This window comes from Gadus morhua, chromosome 14, assembly GCF_902167405.1.
Source record: "Gadus morhua chromosome 14, gadMor3.0, whole genome shotgun sequence".
NCBI lineage: Eukaryota > Metazoa > Chordata > Actinopteri > Gadiformes > Gadidae > Gadus > Gadus morhua.
In genome coordinates, this window is record NC_044061.1 from 27,167,874 (window position 1) to 27,186,949 (window position 19,076).

Here is a 19,076-nt window from a genome sequence, read left to right on the forward strand (position 1 = left end):
TTTTTTATTTATGACCATGAAAGTTCTGTAATGCCTGAATTATGAAGAATTAAATGTAAAGTAAAATAATAATTATAAATATAAAACCATGAATGACATACAGAGAGTAAGCAAGCGGTATAAATATTGGTGGGACGTTTGGTTATACAATATAGTATATCTTGTTGATTTTCACGGGGGGTAGAGCATAGAAATGGCTTAAATTATGCTCAGGGCCATCTCGCGGGGGGGCAGACACCTGTGAGATTCCCTGTCAAATTACGTAATCTGACATAACGAACGAATCAAAACGAACAAATCGTTATAGTGAACTGAACTGAAAGAACTAGTTCCCGGAAAATAATCATTTTGCCCATCCCTAGTGGAGAGAGGATTTATATAGAGGGAGCACAGGTGAAGGTGGTTGGGTTAATTAGGGGAGATCAGGGTGGCATGCAGGTGAATGGAAAAAACCAGGGGCGGACCATGACAATATGCAAGTATACTTTGTGATAGACTAATTATAAAGAACCCCTAACATCTCAATTGATCTCTTTTCACTTACCAACACGTACACAATAATAAGGTTTCTGGAGATTACGAGATTAGAAATGAATATAGAAGAAAATGTTCATAAAATTGATTGATAAATGAAACTGCAAGCATCATTAATCGGGGGCCATGCCCATCACAGACCACAACTACCTTGTTGTTTTTTATCAGTTGATAATGTTGGAACAGCCTCAGCTTTGGGCTGGTGATGTAGCCTACTTGTATGTCAAAAGTCTGAGGCGCTCCGCTTCTTCAACGATCACTGTAGCGCCCCCTACAGTGCTATTTGGATTAACTTTAGCCTGGTTAACCTTGACCTCTGTTTCTTTCACACCATGGTGATGATTTCCCTCAGTTAACCCCGCCTTTAGGCGCCTCACGTTGATTTGGGGGATTCAGAGTTTTCTGAGTTTAATTGACAGTAGATCACTTTAATGAAGGGCCAATCAGAACAGCCGTACAGCTTCCAATGGGGATGATGGGACTCCATTCAGAGGCAGACAGGATTCACAACACAGCGACTTCCCCTCTGAGGGTGGAGTAACCTCTTAGCCCTGCGTCGGTCCTGACCGTCCTGGTGATGTATCCACCGGAAGGGGAGGAGTTACGCGATGGAGCGATGAGACCCAGGATGGGCATGGGCAGGATGAGCAGTGTCCCAGCTGAAGAACGCCAGGAGCCAGGGCCGGCCCTGACCAATTTGGCGCCCTAGGCAAGATTTTTGCTGGCGCCCCCTTCCCCTTTGGATCGCACAGTTAATTCGACTACCAATGTTCATACACTCAGAGAAGCTGCAAAGCTATGTCTTTGAGACTCTTTTATTCTAGATAGAAAATTAAACACACAAAACGGATTACAAACCAAGTAACAAGCAATGAATCCTAAATACAATATGCTACAAAATACTGCAGACGTTAGAACTTTTAATAATCAAACACAGTAAAAAAAGGTCTTGCAATACAAGTGACAATGAATCACTCATACAATAAGGTATGCACCAAATACTGCAAAGAAATGCATGATGCTTACTAAAGGCATTCATGAGCAAAATAATAGATATGAGTTCAGATTCAAATTAATGTATGTAGTATGGTTTATCTAGTTTGTTTCTAACCAGAGATTTAAACATGCACTCAATTGAAGTGTAAAAAAAATACAATAAAATAATATTACGTGAAAGATATGGGAAATGTAAGATATGCAAACCACAAACTATCATCCAAATCAGCTTGAAAATAAACACTGCTCCAACAATGGTTACTACAATGCATAGGATAATTTAAGGATAACACCCCCATTTTACTGTGGGTTACAAACTGTTTTGGACCTATGTACATAGCTGACATGTTTTGATTTTCATTGAAGCGTGTGGGTTTGGATTTAGCAGCGGACCAGCTAGGTAAAGGCTGCCGTTCCTTTTTTTTTTTTTAAAACAAACACTGCATGACTAGTTTACTCCGGTTAAGTTGTTTACACGTTGCTTGGCAACGCCCTGACAACTGTTGGCGGACTATTTGTATTTACTAAATAATAAAACCACATTTAAAACCTCAGATTGCTTCGATAAGTGAATAAATTAAAAATAGCTCTTTTATTTTACATGTTATGATATGTTGTCTAATATTTATTCCGACATAACTACTGGTACTCTGGTACTAAGTAATATAAACATTGAAGTTAAAGTAAAAAAAAAAGACATATTTTTGGCGCCCCCTGCGGTTGGATGCGCCCTTAGCATTCGCCTATACTGCCTATGCCCAGGACCTGGGCATAGTGGCTGGCCGTCTCAGATGACAGAGTGGGTCAGCGTCCCTCCTCCTCTAGTAAACAAAAACATAGGAGGAACAAGCTATAATGACACTCTGTAAGTTATCCTAAACACAAGTGTTTTGAAAGTCTCAATATTTATTCTGACTCAATAGTTGTAGTTTATTTTCATACAACCATAAATTGTTATAATTTATTAATAGGCTATATAAAGGCTATTATTTAGTATGTTGTATAATTTTAATTTTCCTTACGTATTATAGTTATATTTTGCTATAATTCTACAATCATTTCAAATCGCAATCACAATTTATTGTATCAAGGCTGGGCTGCCACACCTTAAAATCAATACAATAATCAATACTTCGCAGACGGCTCCGCGGGATAGCTCTGCTGTCAGCTCCTTTGTTAATATACACTCATAATAAGCAGGTAGGCTTACCTGAGGCGATCATAGAGCCACATTGTGACTTCAGGCAGCCCTGTTATGAAGATTATTGACATAAAAGAACAACAACAGTCACGTGACGCTGCGATGACGTCGTCGACCGATGCGTTTTATCATTGGTTCCCGGAAGACTCGGAACCCGGAAGCAGCTGTCAGAAAAAAAAGTCCCCAACAAGCCCTGACCGAGCCGGGGAGAGGTAGGGCTCACTCTGAACACATTCTGCTTTATTCCCCCTGTGTGTTTTATTATCTCTACATAAATAAATGACATTCGGTGAAGTTTGAGCGTGTGGGGAGCGACCTGTGGCTGCGGAGCTAACAAGAGCTAACCCACTGTGAGCTAACGCCAGGCCAACTGTGGGTCATCGGAGGGTAAAGGACCGAACTTAAGTGTAGTTTACTGTCGATCTCGTTTTGTATCCCCGCTGTGGTCCGTTGACCGTCCGGTGCGATGTCTGGGTCCAGTGAGGCGCTCTGCAGGCCCGCTGGGCCACTGGTCCCTGGTGGATGTGGTGACATGTCCTGGGTCCGACGTCATGATAACACGATGACCCCTTTAACGCTCATCCTAGGGCAAAAGTTTACTTTTGGCCCTTTTATTCAGTCTATTGATGGTTAATTTGGACTACAGTCCAGCAGTCAGGACGTCAGGCTGTCCACACCACGCGAAAGTGTGACGCATCTCGCGGTACCTGCGCGCTGGGTCCACTCTGGTTTTGTGTTTACAATCTGCTCTGTGGGTATAAAGGAGGTTCTGGTTATTTGACTCACCGTTTGACCCCCTCTGTTTCACAGCTATGTGAATAGCAGGTGATCCACGGTGTGCTTGCTCGGACAGCGGTGAATCATACCCATCAAGATGCCAGCAGTGTCCACCAGTGGTGCGAAGCAGTTGTACCTCTCTACGTCTCTGGGGGAACTCAACAAGAAGGCTGAGATCAAGCCTGACAAGACAGGCACCAGAAGGTAATCTGGAAACAAATGTAGAGAGAGAGAGAAACGCACAATACATTAACACGGATAAGAGCTTCTAGTCCGGGCCATGTTGGGATATTTTAAGAGGAACAATACTGGAGTTGAAATCCACTGAATAACGTTCTCTAATGGGACTGGTCCCAGTGTTGACATTTACATTTGGGTCATTTAGCAGACGATTTTATCCAAAGCAAGTTACAATTAGAACATTTGACAGAAGAAAGTAGCCAGGATGTTCATAGTACCAAGTTCCAAGCACTAACAATCGTAAGGTTTACACGTTCCCCGTACACAACAGAGATAGCTAGGATAAGATGCTACACAATGCCAAGTTCTATTTTTTTAAGTGCCAGGACATACAACATACAATAAGTGTTTCCTGACTGTACCACAGCTACGTTCAAAGTGCCTGTAAGATCTTTAAGGCCGCAGAGGAGGGGCGTCTGGACCGGGATGAGGAGAGGGCCTACGTCCTGTACATGAAGTATCTCACTGTGTACGACCTCCTCAAGAAACGGCCAGACTTCAAGCTGCAGCAGGTTGGTGGAACATGATCAGTAGCGATCAGGAGGGCTTTGGTTTGATGCTGGGAAGAGGTCGGTGACCCAAATGCTTTCTAACAAAAAAATAACCACCTTCATTCCTCCCAGGAGTACTTCCTGTCCTTGCTGGGGCCAACCAGCTTCAAAAAAGCCATAGAAGAGGCTGAGAAGCTAGCAGAAAGCCTCAAACTCAGGTTTGGTCATTTGTAAACTATTTAAAGGCACAGTGTGTGTGTTATTGCATAGAGATAGATGTATTATAAATCAATAAGAAAATGTTAGGGTTAGTGGGCTAACCAAATCTACAACCTCATGGTCTGATCCGAAAGGATTGCGTTCATTGTTTTTTTTGCCAACAGGTATGAAGAGGCAGAGGTTCGTAAGAAGCTAGAGGAGAAGGAGAGACAGGAGCTTCAGGCGAGGAAAGAAGAGAAGGCTGTAAAGGACGTCAGCAGATTGTCTCCCAAAGGCACATCAGCCAACGCCAAAAAGGTGTCTCTCGTTCTTCATGGTCTTTCGTTCTGAAATTCATCATAAAATCGTTTGTAATGTATTTAGAAACCCCAGACTGTGCAGAGAAGGGCTGATTGTTTTGGCCCACGTTTGTGCTAGAAACAACAGAGTGTTCAGAGAACAGCTGTTGTTTGGTGTTCACACACAGTTCACCATCAATACCTACCTCACCTGACCAACGCACCACCAACCGATGTTAAAGACCATATGACCCACAGAATACAACTCTATTCAGTTAACTGGCTCGGTAACGTTCTGTTCATTCAGCTTGTACAGAACAATGTGTTCATCATCATGTTACTGAGTCGGGGATGACCCACGATCAAAGATGGGATTAACTTCTATAATGCAACAATTTAACAGAGTGATCTGGAAAACCGATGGCTCCAGTATGTTATAGATTGGAAATGGTCAAGAGTTTAGTGTTAGTTCAGTGTTTTTCTAATGAATCGAGGTGTGAATCATGAAGACACATGAAGAAACAAGGCTAATCCTGGAAGGGGCAATGTACTACTAGATGAACCAAAGTTAATGATTAAATTTCTCTGTTTTAGGTCAAAGGAGAGCAGAATGAACTGAAGAGTGCACTGTCTAAAGGTACTGCTGCCACATTTAAAAGGATTCCAAAACGATCAGAATGATCTTATTCTGGAATTATCTATACTATTTTATCATCTTTATTTCAAATCAAAAAATGTTATTCCTCCATTTTAAATTGTGTGATCGTTAGATTCATCTCTTTAACTTTCTATATTTATCTCTTTAACTTTATATATTTATTATATTAGATATAATCTAACGTTATATATTTATTATATTAGATATCTCTTTAACCTATATATTTATTATATTAGATTCATCTCTAACTTTATCTATTTATTATATTAGATGAATCCCTTTAACTTTATATATTAATTATATTTTAATCCCTTTAACCTTATTTTATTTTTTTTATAAGATATATCTTAACTTTAAATCTAGTATATTATATTGATGCTTGTTGCCCTGGTTCCCCCCCCCCCCCCCCCCCCCCCTAGTGCCCGGAACGCCACCAGGGGGCATCACGGCGGAGAAGCTGTTCCACATGATGAAGGACCAGGCCATCACACTCATCGTCATGGACGCCCGCAGCCACCAGGACTTTGAGGAGTCCCGCATCCAGGTCCCTGCCCAAACAGTGATCAGCGTTCCTGAGGAGGCGGTCAGCCCGGGGTAAGACTACCGGACACACGCCGCTCTCACGCCATCGGTGGCCAATGGCCATCCCTGGCACTTTAATGGAGAGATGTTCCCATACCATTTCTTCCTTCCCGATACAGATAACGATTCGATTGAGTTTCGGCTAGGGCTGCTCGATTATGGGGGATAAATCATAATCACGATTATTTTGGTCGATATTAAAATCATGATTATTCAAATATTTCTTCAGCATGTCTCTCCCAAAAAAATCGTTTTAGAATTTTTTTTTTAAATTTCGCCTTAAAAATTACACAAAATGGTCAAAAAGAAAATGTTCCATTCTAAAATAATGTACAGATATGTATCCAGCTGTTCGGCTCTTTCTCGCGTCCGGCGTCCCTGACGCATTAAAATCTGAAAGGACGCACTAAACTCACTATCCATGCGTCCCGGGGACGCATCTCATTTTCCCCATGAAAAACGATACATTGTGAACATTAAACAACTCGTGTTTAATCACAGTAACTGGCCAAAGAAACCTTCTTGTGAGCAGATCGGACAAGTGCTGTTTCAACCCTCTGCGCATCTACTCGGCGCAGACGTGATCCCCTGTACAAAGTATCGCGACATGCTAATTTAGCCGCTACCAAAACAACTAGCTCGTCACCGCTGATTTCATTTCAACAATTAAAAATACGAACTTCATAGTAAATAAACTCACGTTTCCACTGCTCGATGCTGTGCTAATTCGTGTCGAATGAGCAAATCAAACAGGATTTTTTTGCAATCCTTCTGATTGAATATATGTACATTTATGACAAAATCGTGAGGACTAGGCTTGTGACACACACACAAATGTGGCGCTCGCGCGGCGGTAATAGCTCATTGGCGCCACCTAGTGATCATTATGTACAAATGCACAGCCTCTCATTAAAATGACTTAGGGGTCATTTGACCCCTCTTGCGGCGCTAGGAGTAAGTAAAAATGGCCCGGCGTTTCTAGTGTTAAACATGAACGGTTGAGTACTCCAGCTCTAACCATATCATACCACCATCAAGGAGTTTAACACTATTAATTTAATTTAAGAAATAGAATAATAATAAAAAAGAAACACATTTTTTAAACTGGGGAGTCGGGACCAATTGAATTTCTCAGGGACCCACCCAACTCGCCACCTGTGGGTCCCGGGGACTCACTACATTGAAAACCTATCAACATCACTGTATAAAACAAAAAACTCGATCATGATAATTTTGTGTCTCTGACTGTAAAATGAAAATCACGATCAAAATTAGATTAATTGCCCAGCCCTAGTATCGGCCACTACCGAGTATATACCGTTACAGCATCCAGCATTGTGACTACTAACAGCACTAGTTCTTATTAAATGGTTCTCTTATGATGACAGCTATGTATAGCCGGTTCACTTACTGTCGATAACAGATTGTTTCAGAACTAATACATTTACATTTATAATCTATAATTATAACGAGACATTTGTATTCCTGTAGTTAAGTGTTAGCCTCCATGTCGGAGATGACGCATTTCCCATTCGGACTTTCCACCTCCGCCCGTTAACGAACGCAGCACAATGCCTTAGTGTTGGTGATGTTCTCTGCCTGTGTAGTTAATGAGCTAGACATGTGATCGGAACAGCTCTACTTCACCTCCTGACGGTCCTCTGTAATCCAGGAGCACGGTCCACCAGATCGAGGCCAAGCTCCCGGAGTCGTCCCGGGACCAATGGCGCCGGCGGGGTTTTGTGGACTACCTGGTGCTGCTGGACTGGTTCAGCGCCGTCCCGGACCTCAAACTGGGAACCACTCTACGCAGCCTCAAGGACGCCCTCTACAAGGTACGGCTAATGAGCGTCACCACGGGGACACTAGGGTACGACACTTATAGACACCTGGATACTCCTTGACGTGTGTGTGTGTGTGTGTGTATCCAGTGGGACAGCATCACCGCCATCCGCAGCGAGCCGTTGGTCCTGGAGGGGGGCTATGAGAACTGGCTGCTCTTCTACCCCATGTACACCACCTGGGCCAAAGTACGGCCCCCAAGACAGGACGTCATCAGCCTGCTCCCTCAGTGTGGGTACCAGCACACCATAGCAGCAGCCATCCCCACACCAACCTGCCACAGCATCCAACACAGCCCCACCGACTGTGTCCTCCACACTGCGGGTCTGTCAGAGACTCCAAGGCCAGGCCACAGGGACCACATCTAATATCTGTATCTCTGACCAAACACCTCCATATTGATCATCTAGAAAAGGACTATTGGTGCTTTCACAATATATTGACACAATGAATATATTTGCTAAGTGATGATCAGTAATGTGGATATAATGACTCGCTGGGTAAAGGCAACTGATGGAAACATTTGGATAAAGTCAGCGAATGACTTTACTTTAATGCATCCTGCAAAACCAGATGCAGACAACACCTGTACCCCATCACCATATTAAATATCACGATATTACCACGTCCTAACCCCCAGATGATACCTAGTCTCTCATAACGATAGCGATTATAAAGATGATGTTTAACCCTTCACCGGTTGAACCAGCAGATGTGTTTCATCCTGAACAGTGAACTTCAGCTACCCCTCCCTGGAGGACCCGAAGCCCCCAGCCCCTGCCCAGCCGGACCCCCCGCCGGCCGCCGAGCCCCAGGCCCCCCCGGCCCCGCCCCAGGTCAACGGGGTCGGACCCCCGGTGCAGGCGGTCCCTGAGACCCACGTCCTCCCAGACCGGCTGCCGGACTCCACCGACGCCCCCGCCAGCTCCTCCCAGAGCGCCCCCCCGGACCTGGCCAAGACAGGACCCCCAGCGGCCCCCACCACCACCACCACCACCCCCAGCCCTGCTCCGGTCTCGGCCGCTAAGGCCACCCCCCAGGTAGGGCTGCAACTAACGATTTCCATTAATCGATTAATCGGATAAGAAAAAGAAACATTTGTAATTGCTGCATCTTTATTCAAAAACTGAACATTCCTTCAAATTCACAGTGCAGACTGAAGTGTAAAAACACCAGGTTATTGCTCCAACGTCCCGCAACTATTAAAAGTAATATTACAATATTGACAACATAACTGGGATAACACAAAAAAATACATACAATGTTTGATATACATTTCTATATATACAGTGTACAAGGGATGTCCATGGTTAACCGCTCAACCGATAAGATCTTTAACTGGTAAATACTAACGGTTAAAAATAAATTAAATCATCTTAATTTCTCTCAGATGACAGGAGATCGTACATTTTTTTTGATATTGATACCATTTTCGAGACTCCTTGAAATATAACTTGTATTATTGCTTTAATTGCTGATAAGATGATCATAGTTCAGGATAGGGCGTTAAGCAGGTCATAATTCCATCTTTACTATCTATTTTATATTGCTGGGAAAACAGGTTTTCGCCAAAATCTCAAATTTCGTTTTTTTGTGTTGCATTTGAACACATCAATCATAATACTGAGCTGATCTGAACACATCACATTTGAGACTGTTTGCGACTCTTTTTTAAGCTAACTAGCTCTATGTCCCGCTGATTTTAACATGGATTTAAAAACTGGATTACTATTTTTAACTGACGGGACTTTTTCTACATCGTCCGGTTGTGTGATTGCTACCGCTGCTTTGAACTCCGAGCCCGTCTGCACACCGTCTGCAGCAGCCGCAGCTGACAGTTTTCTACTGTCTAAAGGGATACTGAGTTGAAGGAGTTTTTTTAACCCGAAGACAGTGAAGCTACAACACTTTTATATAGGCCTACAGTCCAGTGTTAAGATATGACCAAAATACAAGCTGTGGTCGCTCACACTAAAGCTCGCTGTGGGCGTGCATGAACCATGAACCAACCTGTCGGCGGCTGGCTGTAAACAGTGCCGCGCCTACGAGTGACGTATTAATCGCACGACTCAACGAATCGATGACCAAATTCGATGCCAACGAATCGATTTTATCGATTCGTTGTTGCAGCCCTACCCCCAGGTCAGCATACGGACCTCCCCAGACCCCCCCCAGGTCCCTGCTGGAATCTGGGGAGCCTGCCTCCAGCACCCCTCACACCAGGCCACATGCTTCTCAGTACCCCCTCCACACCCAGGGGCATCGTGAGCTACTTACCATCTTGACCGGACCTCTTATCTGACCCCTGGGTTCACATACCCCTCGTAGTCGCCCTTAAAAGCACCGTGTGGGAACGGCTGTCGGATCACCATGCCAACGGAGAGGTCCGTCTGTTTGGACAGGAGGAAACCTCTCATTGGCATCGCCATCTGATCGCGACCCGAATGCTCAGTTATACGAGAGATGAAGACCACAAAATCCCCTCAACAGATATATACACACACAAGGCATACTCTACATACAAAACCGCTGTAGAATCGGGATATTTGAATGTGTATAGACATGTTTGGAGTATCTATAACATTGTTTAAAGAGCCCATGCCATTAAAATCACATTTTTCCTGTTGTTTGTTAAATAACATAGGTCTGAATAAGTTTGTGAGCTGTGGTAAGTTTGAAATCTATGCAGTGTGTCTGCTGAATGCAATAGGCAATGAAAGGAAAAAGGCAGAAGAAATGAGCCAATCTGGATAAGGTGACACTGTGACGTAGCGTTGTCAAACTATTATTCATGGCCCTGCCCACTTGGTTAGTTCGTAACCACCCACAAGAATTCTGAAGGAGTCGTGATTGAGCTAGTGCTAAATGCTAATACGTGTATGGTAGTTGCTTAGTTCGTAGTAACAGGCTAGTTACAGAATTTTGAATGCAATGGCAGAACGACATCGAAGTACATGAACTGTGACATGCTGCCTGCCCCCGGCTGCCGCGGCGCGAGGCACCACCGCCGCGAAGCACCACCGCCCGGCAGCGGGCAGCCGGGCGGTGGTGCCTTGCGCCGGCAGCAGGCAGCAGGCAGCGCGCGGTTCTGTCTACTACAGATTGATGTGGAAGTGGAAGAACCAGAGACGTCGGAGAACCCGATGAAGTCCTTTGTGATTCATTATATCGTCTGGACGTGCACACAGCTTTTGGCCGTGATAATATGTATTATTTGATATAGATATCTATGTATTATATGATATTATTTAGATATAGAGCTCCAGGACTGTAACGCAAGTGTTGTACACTTCCTTGTTATTTGGATAACCGTTCTGCTGTTGGTGTGATGGCGCATAACACGTCGGACTCTCGTCTCTGGTATTTCTACAACGAGACTCGTAGTGGGGGTTATCTCAGCCATGGTTGAGAATGAATTGGGGGAAAGGAACATTGGCTTTGACTCCCTGAAGTAGGCATGAACCACAACATGGAGGAGAAAGGGATTGTTGACCGCGGTCGTCTCCCGCCGGAGCCTCGCTGCCGATGGACCACCGCTTCAGGAGGCGGGGATTAGCGCTGACCGCTGCCGAGGCGGCGGGAAGCAGGGCTCAAGCGGGATACATTCGCGGCCAACAATCCCCTTCTCCTCCATGTCGTGGTTCATGTACTTCAGGGAGTCAAAGCCAAAGTTCCTTTCCCCCAATTCATTCTCAACCATGGCTGAGATAACCCCCACTACGAGTCTCGTTGTAGAAATACCAGAGACGAGAGTCCGACGTGTTGTTTAGATCATAATAACAACTCCAGCAGCGTTACAGTCCTGGGGCTCTACATCTAAATAATATCATATAATACATAGATATCTATATCAAATAATACATATTATCACGGCCAAAACCTGTGTGCAGACGATATAATGAATCGCAAAGGACTTCGTCGGGTTCTCCGACGTCTCTGGTTCTTCCACTTCCACATCAATCTGAAGAAGACGCGGTCGTTTGATCGTCTGGAGGCTCACACAGCTTTTGGCCGTGATAATATATATTATGATATAGATATCTATGTATAAAATGGGTTTCTAAGAGCCATTGCGATACATCCACCGTAAACAGAGCGCATGGTACCGTGGCTACAAGCTGCTCAGGGCCAGGTGATAATATATATTATAGATTATATGATATAGATATCTATGTATAATATGGGTTTATAAGAGCCATTGCGATACATCCACCGTAAACAGAGCGCATGCAGGGCCAGGTGATAATATACATCATATATTATATTATATTATATAGATATCTATGTATAATATGGGTTTCTACGAGCCATTGCGATACATCCACCGTCAACAGAGCGGCGAGCGCATGGTACTGTGGCTACAAGCTGCTAAGGGCCACACCCCCACCCCCCTCCTTGACCTGCCTTGACACGCCCACCGTAACCAGAGCGCATTGTACTGTGGCTACAAGCTGCTCAGGGCCACACCCCCACCCCCCTCCTTGACCTGACTTGACACGCCCACCGAAACAGCGCGTTTGGGGGAAGCTCAATGTGCGACTGGTTTGGAGTGGCTGTAACTCTGCACCACGGCTGAATTTCGGGGACGTCTTTGAATACTGTGTTTGTAGCCCACTAATACCTTTATTAAAGCATCCATAAATAGCATGGCATGGGATCTTTAAACATTCTGTGTGTGTGTGTGTGTGTGTGTGTGTGTGTGTGTGTGTGTGTGTGTGTGTGTGTGTGTGTCTGTGTCTGTGTCTGTGTCTGTGTCTGGCCTCAGATCGACCGGACCAAGAAGCCCTCCGTGCGTGTGTCGGGCGACCCTCGTCCCGGTCCGGACGCGGATCCCGGGGGCCCCTCGATGCCCGACCGCTCGGGGAAGCCCCCGGTCCAGAGCGAGGACCGGGTCCCAGGGGACCAGGACCCCCAGGAGGCGGACCCCGGCTCCAAAGACGGGGAGGAGGGCGGGGCGGCGAGGAGGGAGGAGGAGTCTCACCTGGACAGGAAGAGGCTGGAGAGGCAGACCGCCAAGGAGGAGGAGGAGGAGGAGGAGGAGGGGGGGGACAGGGTGAACGGGCTGGGAGGGGTGAGGTGGAGGAGGGGGAGGGAGCTTGGCTCCGACTCCCCCGGCAAGAGCGCGTCCCTGGACTCTCCCGCGGCAAACCGCATCGTCAGCGAGATCAAGGTCCGTCCGTTATGGACCCATCCAGATGAGACCGCTGTGCTATTGTAGTTCTCCCTAAAGACGTGTGTGTGTGTGTGTGTGTCCCACAGAGGGAGCCCCTGACCAGAGCCAGGAGTGAGGAGATGGGCAGGAGTATTCCGGGACTTCCTAATGGCTGGATGAAGGTGCCTGACGCGTTTCCCTCGAGCAACACGCTCTTAGCCAGAATTCAACCTGCGCCCTCCACCCCGTCTGGTCTTGGTGTGAGCGGTTCCTCTCGTTCCCGCTCACGGTTCCTGGTGTTCTCCGTGTGTTTCAGTTCCTGGACACGGTGACGGGGACGTATCGCTACTACCACTCGCCCACCAACCGCGTGCACCTGTATCCCCCCGAGGTCACCGTGCCCCAGACCCCGCCCCCCACCCCGCCCACCGCCAAGCCCCGGACCTCCCGCGGCGCCGGGCCGGACGCGGGCACCGACCGGGGGGCGGAGCACGAGCAGTCGAAGCTGAAGCGGTCGTACTCGTCGCCGGACATCAGCCAGGAGCTCCGGGACGAGGCGGTGAAGAAGAGCAGCACCACTACCGCCAACGCCGCCGCCGCCGCCGCCGCCACGCCCACCTTCAACAGAGACACCAAGTACAAACACACACCGTCAACACACACACACACTATCACGCCCACCATCAACAGAGACACCAAGTACACACACAGGCAGTGTGGGTCCTCACCGCGGTCTGTCCCCCCTCCAGACCGGCCACTAAGGCCTACGCCAAGGTGGAGATCGCCCGGCCGTCGGCCGCCAAGATCCGGAACCTCAACCCGGTGTTCGGGGGGGTTGGAGCCTCCCTCACCGGCCTGCGTAACCTGGGCAACACCTGCTACATGAACTCCATCATGCAGTGTCTGTGCAACACCCCCGCCATGGCAGAGTACTTCAACCAGAACTACTACCAGGAGGATATCAACAGGTACATATCTAGAGATTTACAAATACTACCAGGAAGACATCAACAGGAATAGATCTAGAGATATAGAACTACTACCAGGAGGATATCGACAGGTATAGATATATAGATATATAGAACTACTTCCAGGAGGATATCAACAGGTACTGAGATATAGATATAGAACTACTACAAGGAGGATTTCAACAATTATAGATCTAGATCAGGGATGGGCAACTGGTGGCTCGCGGGCCGCATGCGGCCCGCATCCTCGCTCAGTCAGGCCCGCACATAATAATAAAAATAAATAAAAAAGAATGATAATAATTGATCGAGTTACAGAAAACTCGGTCAAGAAAGATGAGAAGAATTCATAGAATTCGAAGGCAAACCCATGCGTCTAGTTTGCTTAGAAGCGATATCAGTCATTAAAGATATCCACTTAAGTCGCCACTACAACTACTACAACTGCTTGTTGGGTTTGAGTTCATTGAGTTGTTGCACTTAATGTTGGGCCACTGTTTTTCAGTTTTTTGACTTCATTGAATGATGATGTATGTGAGCCCTTTGCACTGATAAAAATACTGACCATTCATGTGGCTGTTTGAGCATGGAAAACATGAAATGAATGTATGTTGGTTCAATTAACATACCGTACATAGGTTATGATTCTGGATGATTTTTTAGGTAGTGGCCATCCCCAAAATGCACCAGAATACAGGAAATCATATCTACCAAATTCAAAATTGTGTAGCTTCTCTCAGCTCACGTTTAGTTGAAGTGTGCAGTCATGTGGCCCTCTGATGGTTATGATGAAAAATGTGGCCCTCTTTATCATGAAAGTTGCCCATCCCTGATCTAGATATATATAACTACTACCAGGAAGACATCAACAGGTATAGATCTATATATAGAACTACTACCAAGAGGACATCAACAGGTACCGGAGGCCAGGCTGAGGCCCTCGACTCTTATCTCATCACGACTCTTATAGATAGATGGATAGAGAGAGAGGTGAATTTATTGTTTGAGTTCATCACCCCGGATCACAGCCTGTTGAGCCGGCTCTGGGGCGGTGAGGCTGGAGCCTCTCAGCCGTGCTATTGTTCTCCTAAAGACTCCGCCCAGAAGCTGCTCTGAAAGCCCTCCTGGTATTTGCTTAATGCAGAATCGGATTGGGTTGGGCAGCGGATGGTTGGGCGGAGGGGGCGTTGGTTTGGGGCGGAGGTGTCAGACCCAGAGGTGTCAAAACCAGAGCTCTGTAGTAAGGTTCTCCCCTCTCTCCTGCTCCCCAGGGCAAACATCCTGGGCCACAAGGGGGAGGTGGCGGAGGAGTTCGGGGTGATCATGAAGGCGCTCTGGTCCGGCCTCTACAAGATCATCAGCGCCCGCGACTTCAAGATCACCATCGGAAAGATCAACGACCAGTTCTCCGGCTGCGAGCAGCAGGACTCCCAGGAGCTGCTGCTTTTCCTCATGGACGGCCTCCACGAAGACCTCAATAAGGTAGGGTTCTGGAGGTCTGAAGACCTCTACAAGGTAGGGTTCTGGAGGTCTGAAGACCTCTAAAAGGTAGGGTTCTGGAGGTCTGAAGACCTCTACAAGGTTGGGGTCTAAAGGTCTTAGAGACCCCAACAAGGTAGGGGTCTAAAGGTCTTAGAGACCTCAACAAGGTAGGGGTCTGAAGCCCTCCATAAAGACCTAAACAAGGTAGGGATCTGAGGATCTCAACAAGGGAGAGATCTGAAGGTCTTTAAGAGGCTCTGATGTCTGACGGCCTCAATGAAGGCCTTAACAGGGCAGGCAACTGACTAAGAAGAACTCAAACCGCCTTAGAGACAACAGTGTAGGAAAAAGACTGCCTGGTGGTGGTGGAGTGTTATCCCAATCACAGGACGACACCAGGTTGTTGTGTTTATGGTATTCCCAAATGGTTTTCATTGTGTTGATGGTTTTCGTTGTATTGATGGTATTCCCGTATGGTTCTTTTTGTAATGATGGTATTCCTGTATGATTTTCTTTGGGTTGATGGTATTCCTGTGTGGTTTTCGTTGTGTTGATGGTATTCCCGTGTGGTTTTCCCTCTTTCAGGCGGACAACAGGAAGCGCTACAAGGAGGAGGAGAACGACCACCTGGACGACCAGAAGGCTGCGGACCTGGCCTGGAGCAAACACAAGCTGCTGAACGAGTCCATCATCGTGGCGCTGTTCCAGGGCCAGTTCAAGTCCACCGTGCAGTGCCTCACCTGCCACCGCAAGTCCCGCACCTTCGAGACCTTCATGTACTTGTCGCTGCCGCTCGCCTCCACCAGCAAGTGCTCCCTGCAGGTGAAGGCTGCAGTACTGACACCCAGAACTAACTACTGACACCAGAACACACATGGTCACAGAGACGAAGTGTGTCCGGCCTGCACTACGGACACCAAGGCCGTTTGTGTCTGGGCTGCACTACTGGCACCCAGAACGTATGTTTCCTGGCTGCAGTACTGAAACCCTGTGTCCGGGCTGCAGTACTGACACAAGAACACATGCAGTCACAGAGACCATGCAGACTGATCTAGAGTCAGTGCAGTCCACTCTAAATGTATTTCCTCTGTGTTTGCTGCGATGGAACAGGACTGCCTGCGGCTGTTCTCCAAGGAGGAGCGACTGACGGACAACAACAAGGTGTTCTGCCGACACTGCAAGGCCCACCGGGACTCCACCAAGAAGCTGGAGATCTGGAAGGTCCCGCCCATCGTGCTGGTGCATCTCAAACGGTATGTCAGACCTCTCTCGTTGGGTTCCTTTAAAGTCCGTAGGAGTCCCAGCCAGACCAGACGACCACAGACAGACCGCTGACTGCAATTACAGAGTCAGGGCTTTCTAAATGGAGGGGAATGAATGACTACGGAAAGATGCTTCCCATTAGGTATTGACTGCTGCACACAGACAGATTACCGGAATTCACGACTGTAAAGTACATATTATATGGATACTAATGCATTACCAACTTCCTGCGTTGGGTTGTAATCATAGTTACTGATATGTTTAGTATTTTTTCATATTGAACAATCATTTGGTTGTTGTTAGCTTGAACCAAACATTGTTCCTGATTAAGTTTTGTTTCCTTGTGTCTTGCATGCTCAGATTCTCCTACGAGGGCCGCTGGAAGCAGAAGCTCCAAACGACCGTGGACTTCCCCCTGGAGGGCCTGGACCTATCACAATACGTCATCGCCCCCCGACAGAACCTTAAGAAGTACTGCCTCTACGGGGTGTCTGTGAGTAGAACCCTTCACTGTGCTCCAACATGTTAGAAACGTTCAGCGTCTGATTCAATCAAGATGATCTCTGAACCACCGGTCACCTCGCTGTAGAATGCAAAGCGCAAGGGACCGATAGCTTACCGATAGACTCCTGCGGAACACCACAATTAATGAATAAAATACATTTATAGATAAAACGGTGTGTTTTATCTGGTCAGTATAATGTAAACCAGAGGGTCGCCGGACCATTATACTCTTTAAAAGCAGGTGTAGACCAAAGGGGTCTAGTTCCTCATCACCCCTCTCTCTCCCTCCCCCAGAACCACTACGGGGGTCTGGACGGGGGCCACTACACCGCCTACTGTAAGAACGCCCTAAAGCAGCGCTGGTACAAGTTCGACGACCACGAGGTGTCGGAGATCTCAACCTCCCACGTCAAGTCCTCCGCCGCCTACATCCTCTTCTACTCCACGCTGTGACGGGGCGGGGGGGCGAGCAGGACGGACCGACACACAACTGGAGCAGTGGCGCTCTGAACTCTGAACAGGACACCGCGGGGGGGGATCTGAGACGGGGGGAGGGTTGCGGCCCGGTCTGGGGGAACCACGAGACACTGTTCTGTCAGGCTTTGCTACCTAGACCTGCCCCCCACCCAGACACACACACACACATACGCGCACACACACGTAGAGGCTAACGACGCAGCTCACATGGTAAGCGCGGTGGGGGGGCCTGTGGAGGTCCAGGGTGGGACTGTAGGGGGTCCCGTGTGAGACAGGACTCTTTTCGGTGTTAGCAGGCCTTAGTTTTCTTTATTTTGCGGGACTTTTGTTATTCTTGTATTACTGTGAATATAATTAGCATACGATTGGAAATAAACTTGTCTATACTTCATACCAATTAATATTGCACTCGTTGGAAGGAAGTTTGGTTGTCAAATGACAGTTATTTTTGGTTCTATCCATACTAGTTTTTAATAAACCATCTGGTTTGAGGATTTCACCTTGATTTTCTTTATGACACTAGATAAAGTAAAGCTGCCTTTAGCTCTTAGGGGCGTTCTAATGTTAACCATATTAATCCATCACTTATCCAGTATGCAATTTAAGAGTTTCTTGTTTAGGACAGAATAGGCCTGAACTCGGGTTCACGTTGGTGTAGATCAGCCTGATGTACAGTGTGGTTCTCTGTGGAATACTAATGTCATCAGCGGGTTGAACCAGTAAACTGCTGCATCTGAAAATGCAGATATGACTAAGACAGTGTGATGGTTCATCCTGGATGATCGCCATCTTCATATCTCCACAGCTTGGTGCTTAGACGTTAGTCTGTCTGTAGCACCGAGAGCTGGGGCTGAGCCATGATCTTTCCATATATACTCATGTCCCCAGCTCTCTGAAGGTCTGGAGTTGAATCTACTGTTTGACGGACTATGCGCTGATGTTTGATTAGCTGTCCCACACATCGCCTCTTCTGTCTGAAAACTGTTTTCTTGTTTAGCATGAGACCATAATATGTTCACTGTATAGCCATGTAAATTCACTTTATATCAATATAATTATCTATTATGCTAACCTCGAACTACACATATTTATTAAAACTGCTTCAATTAAACGTTGCATCGGACTGGTTTTTCATTATTCCCTCCTGGGTAGATTGTCCGACACTTTACTGGGAAGGATGGGCTTTTTGTCTTAGTATTTGAGCTAAAATAAATGTTATTATAGAATGAAATGTGCAATACTTTTTCATCATTTGTTTCAGGGCACCAGATAACAGACCTAATATAAAGCAAATTGCACCTCCTAATGGATAAATACTGTCATTGCGACACATTTTGCAATATTGACATCAAGTACTAAGAATGAGACGAAGTATGGATTGTGTTTGTGAGCAAAGTAAAACACATGACACA

At 46.6% G+C, this 19,076-nt stretch overlaps 1 protein-coding gene and 1 long non-coding RNA gene across 3 annotated transcripts; one reads left to right on the forward strand and one right to left on the reverse strand.

Annotated features, from left to right (window-relative positions):
• Nucleotides 1-1,333: 1,333 nt before the first annotated feature.
• Nucleotides 1,334-2,860, reverse strand: LOC115558381 (uncharacterized). The gene is made up of 2 exons (XR_003979319.1): nt 2,741-2,860; nt 1,334-2,351 (listed from the first exon to the last, which is right to left on the reverse strand). It is a non-coding gene; the product is annotated as an uncharacterized LOC115558381 (long non-coding RNA).
• On the forward strand, nt 2,821-18,780 carry usp8 (ubiquitin specific peptidase 8). Of its 2 annotated transcripts, none has more exons than XM_030376452.1 (19): nt 2,821-2,943; nt 3,542-3,712; nt 4,116-4,260; nt 4,372-4,457; nt 4,623-4,755; nt 5,331-5,373; nt 5,814-5,988; nt 7,649-7,811; nt 7,908-8,049; nt 8,551-8,858; nt 12,584-12,988; nt 13,078-13,152; nt 13,287-13,606; nt 13,720-13,938; nt 15,210-15,420; nt 16,006-16,242; nt 16,531-16,673; nt 17,044-17,176; nt 17,482-18,780. In XM_030376452.1, exons 2-19 carry the CDS (start codon nt 3,606-3,608, stop codon nt 17,638-17,640), a joined length of 3,204 nt encoding a protein of 1,067 aa, XP_030232312.1. In that variant the 5' UTR covers nt 2,821-2,943; nt 3,542-3,605; the 3' UTR covers nt 17,641-18,780. The 2 variants fall into 2 exon arrangements, with proteins under 2 accessions (XP_030232312.1, XP_030232313.1); XM_030376453.1 differs by lacking the exon at nt 2,821-2,943 and adding an exon at nt 2,965-3,118 and having other exon boundaries at nt 17,482-17,640.
• The last annotated feature ends 296 nt before the right edge of the window (nt 18,781-19,076 follow it).

Coding starts and splice junctions, on each gene's coding strand:
- usp8 (XM_030376452.1), top strand. CDS start 3,606: ATGCCAGCAGTGTCCACCAGTGGTGCGAAGCAGTTGTACCTCTCTACG. Junction 12,989..13,077: donor GCATCGTCAGCGAGATCAAG/GTCCGTCCGTTA, acceptor TGTGTCCCACAG/AGGGAGCCCCTGACCAGAGC. Junction 13,153..13,286: donor TTCCTAATGGCTGGATGAAG/GTGCCTGACGCG, acceptor CGTGTGTTTCAG/TTCCTGGACACGGTGACGGG.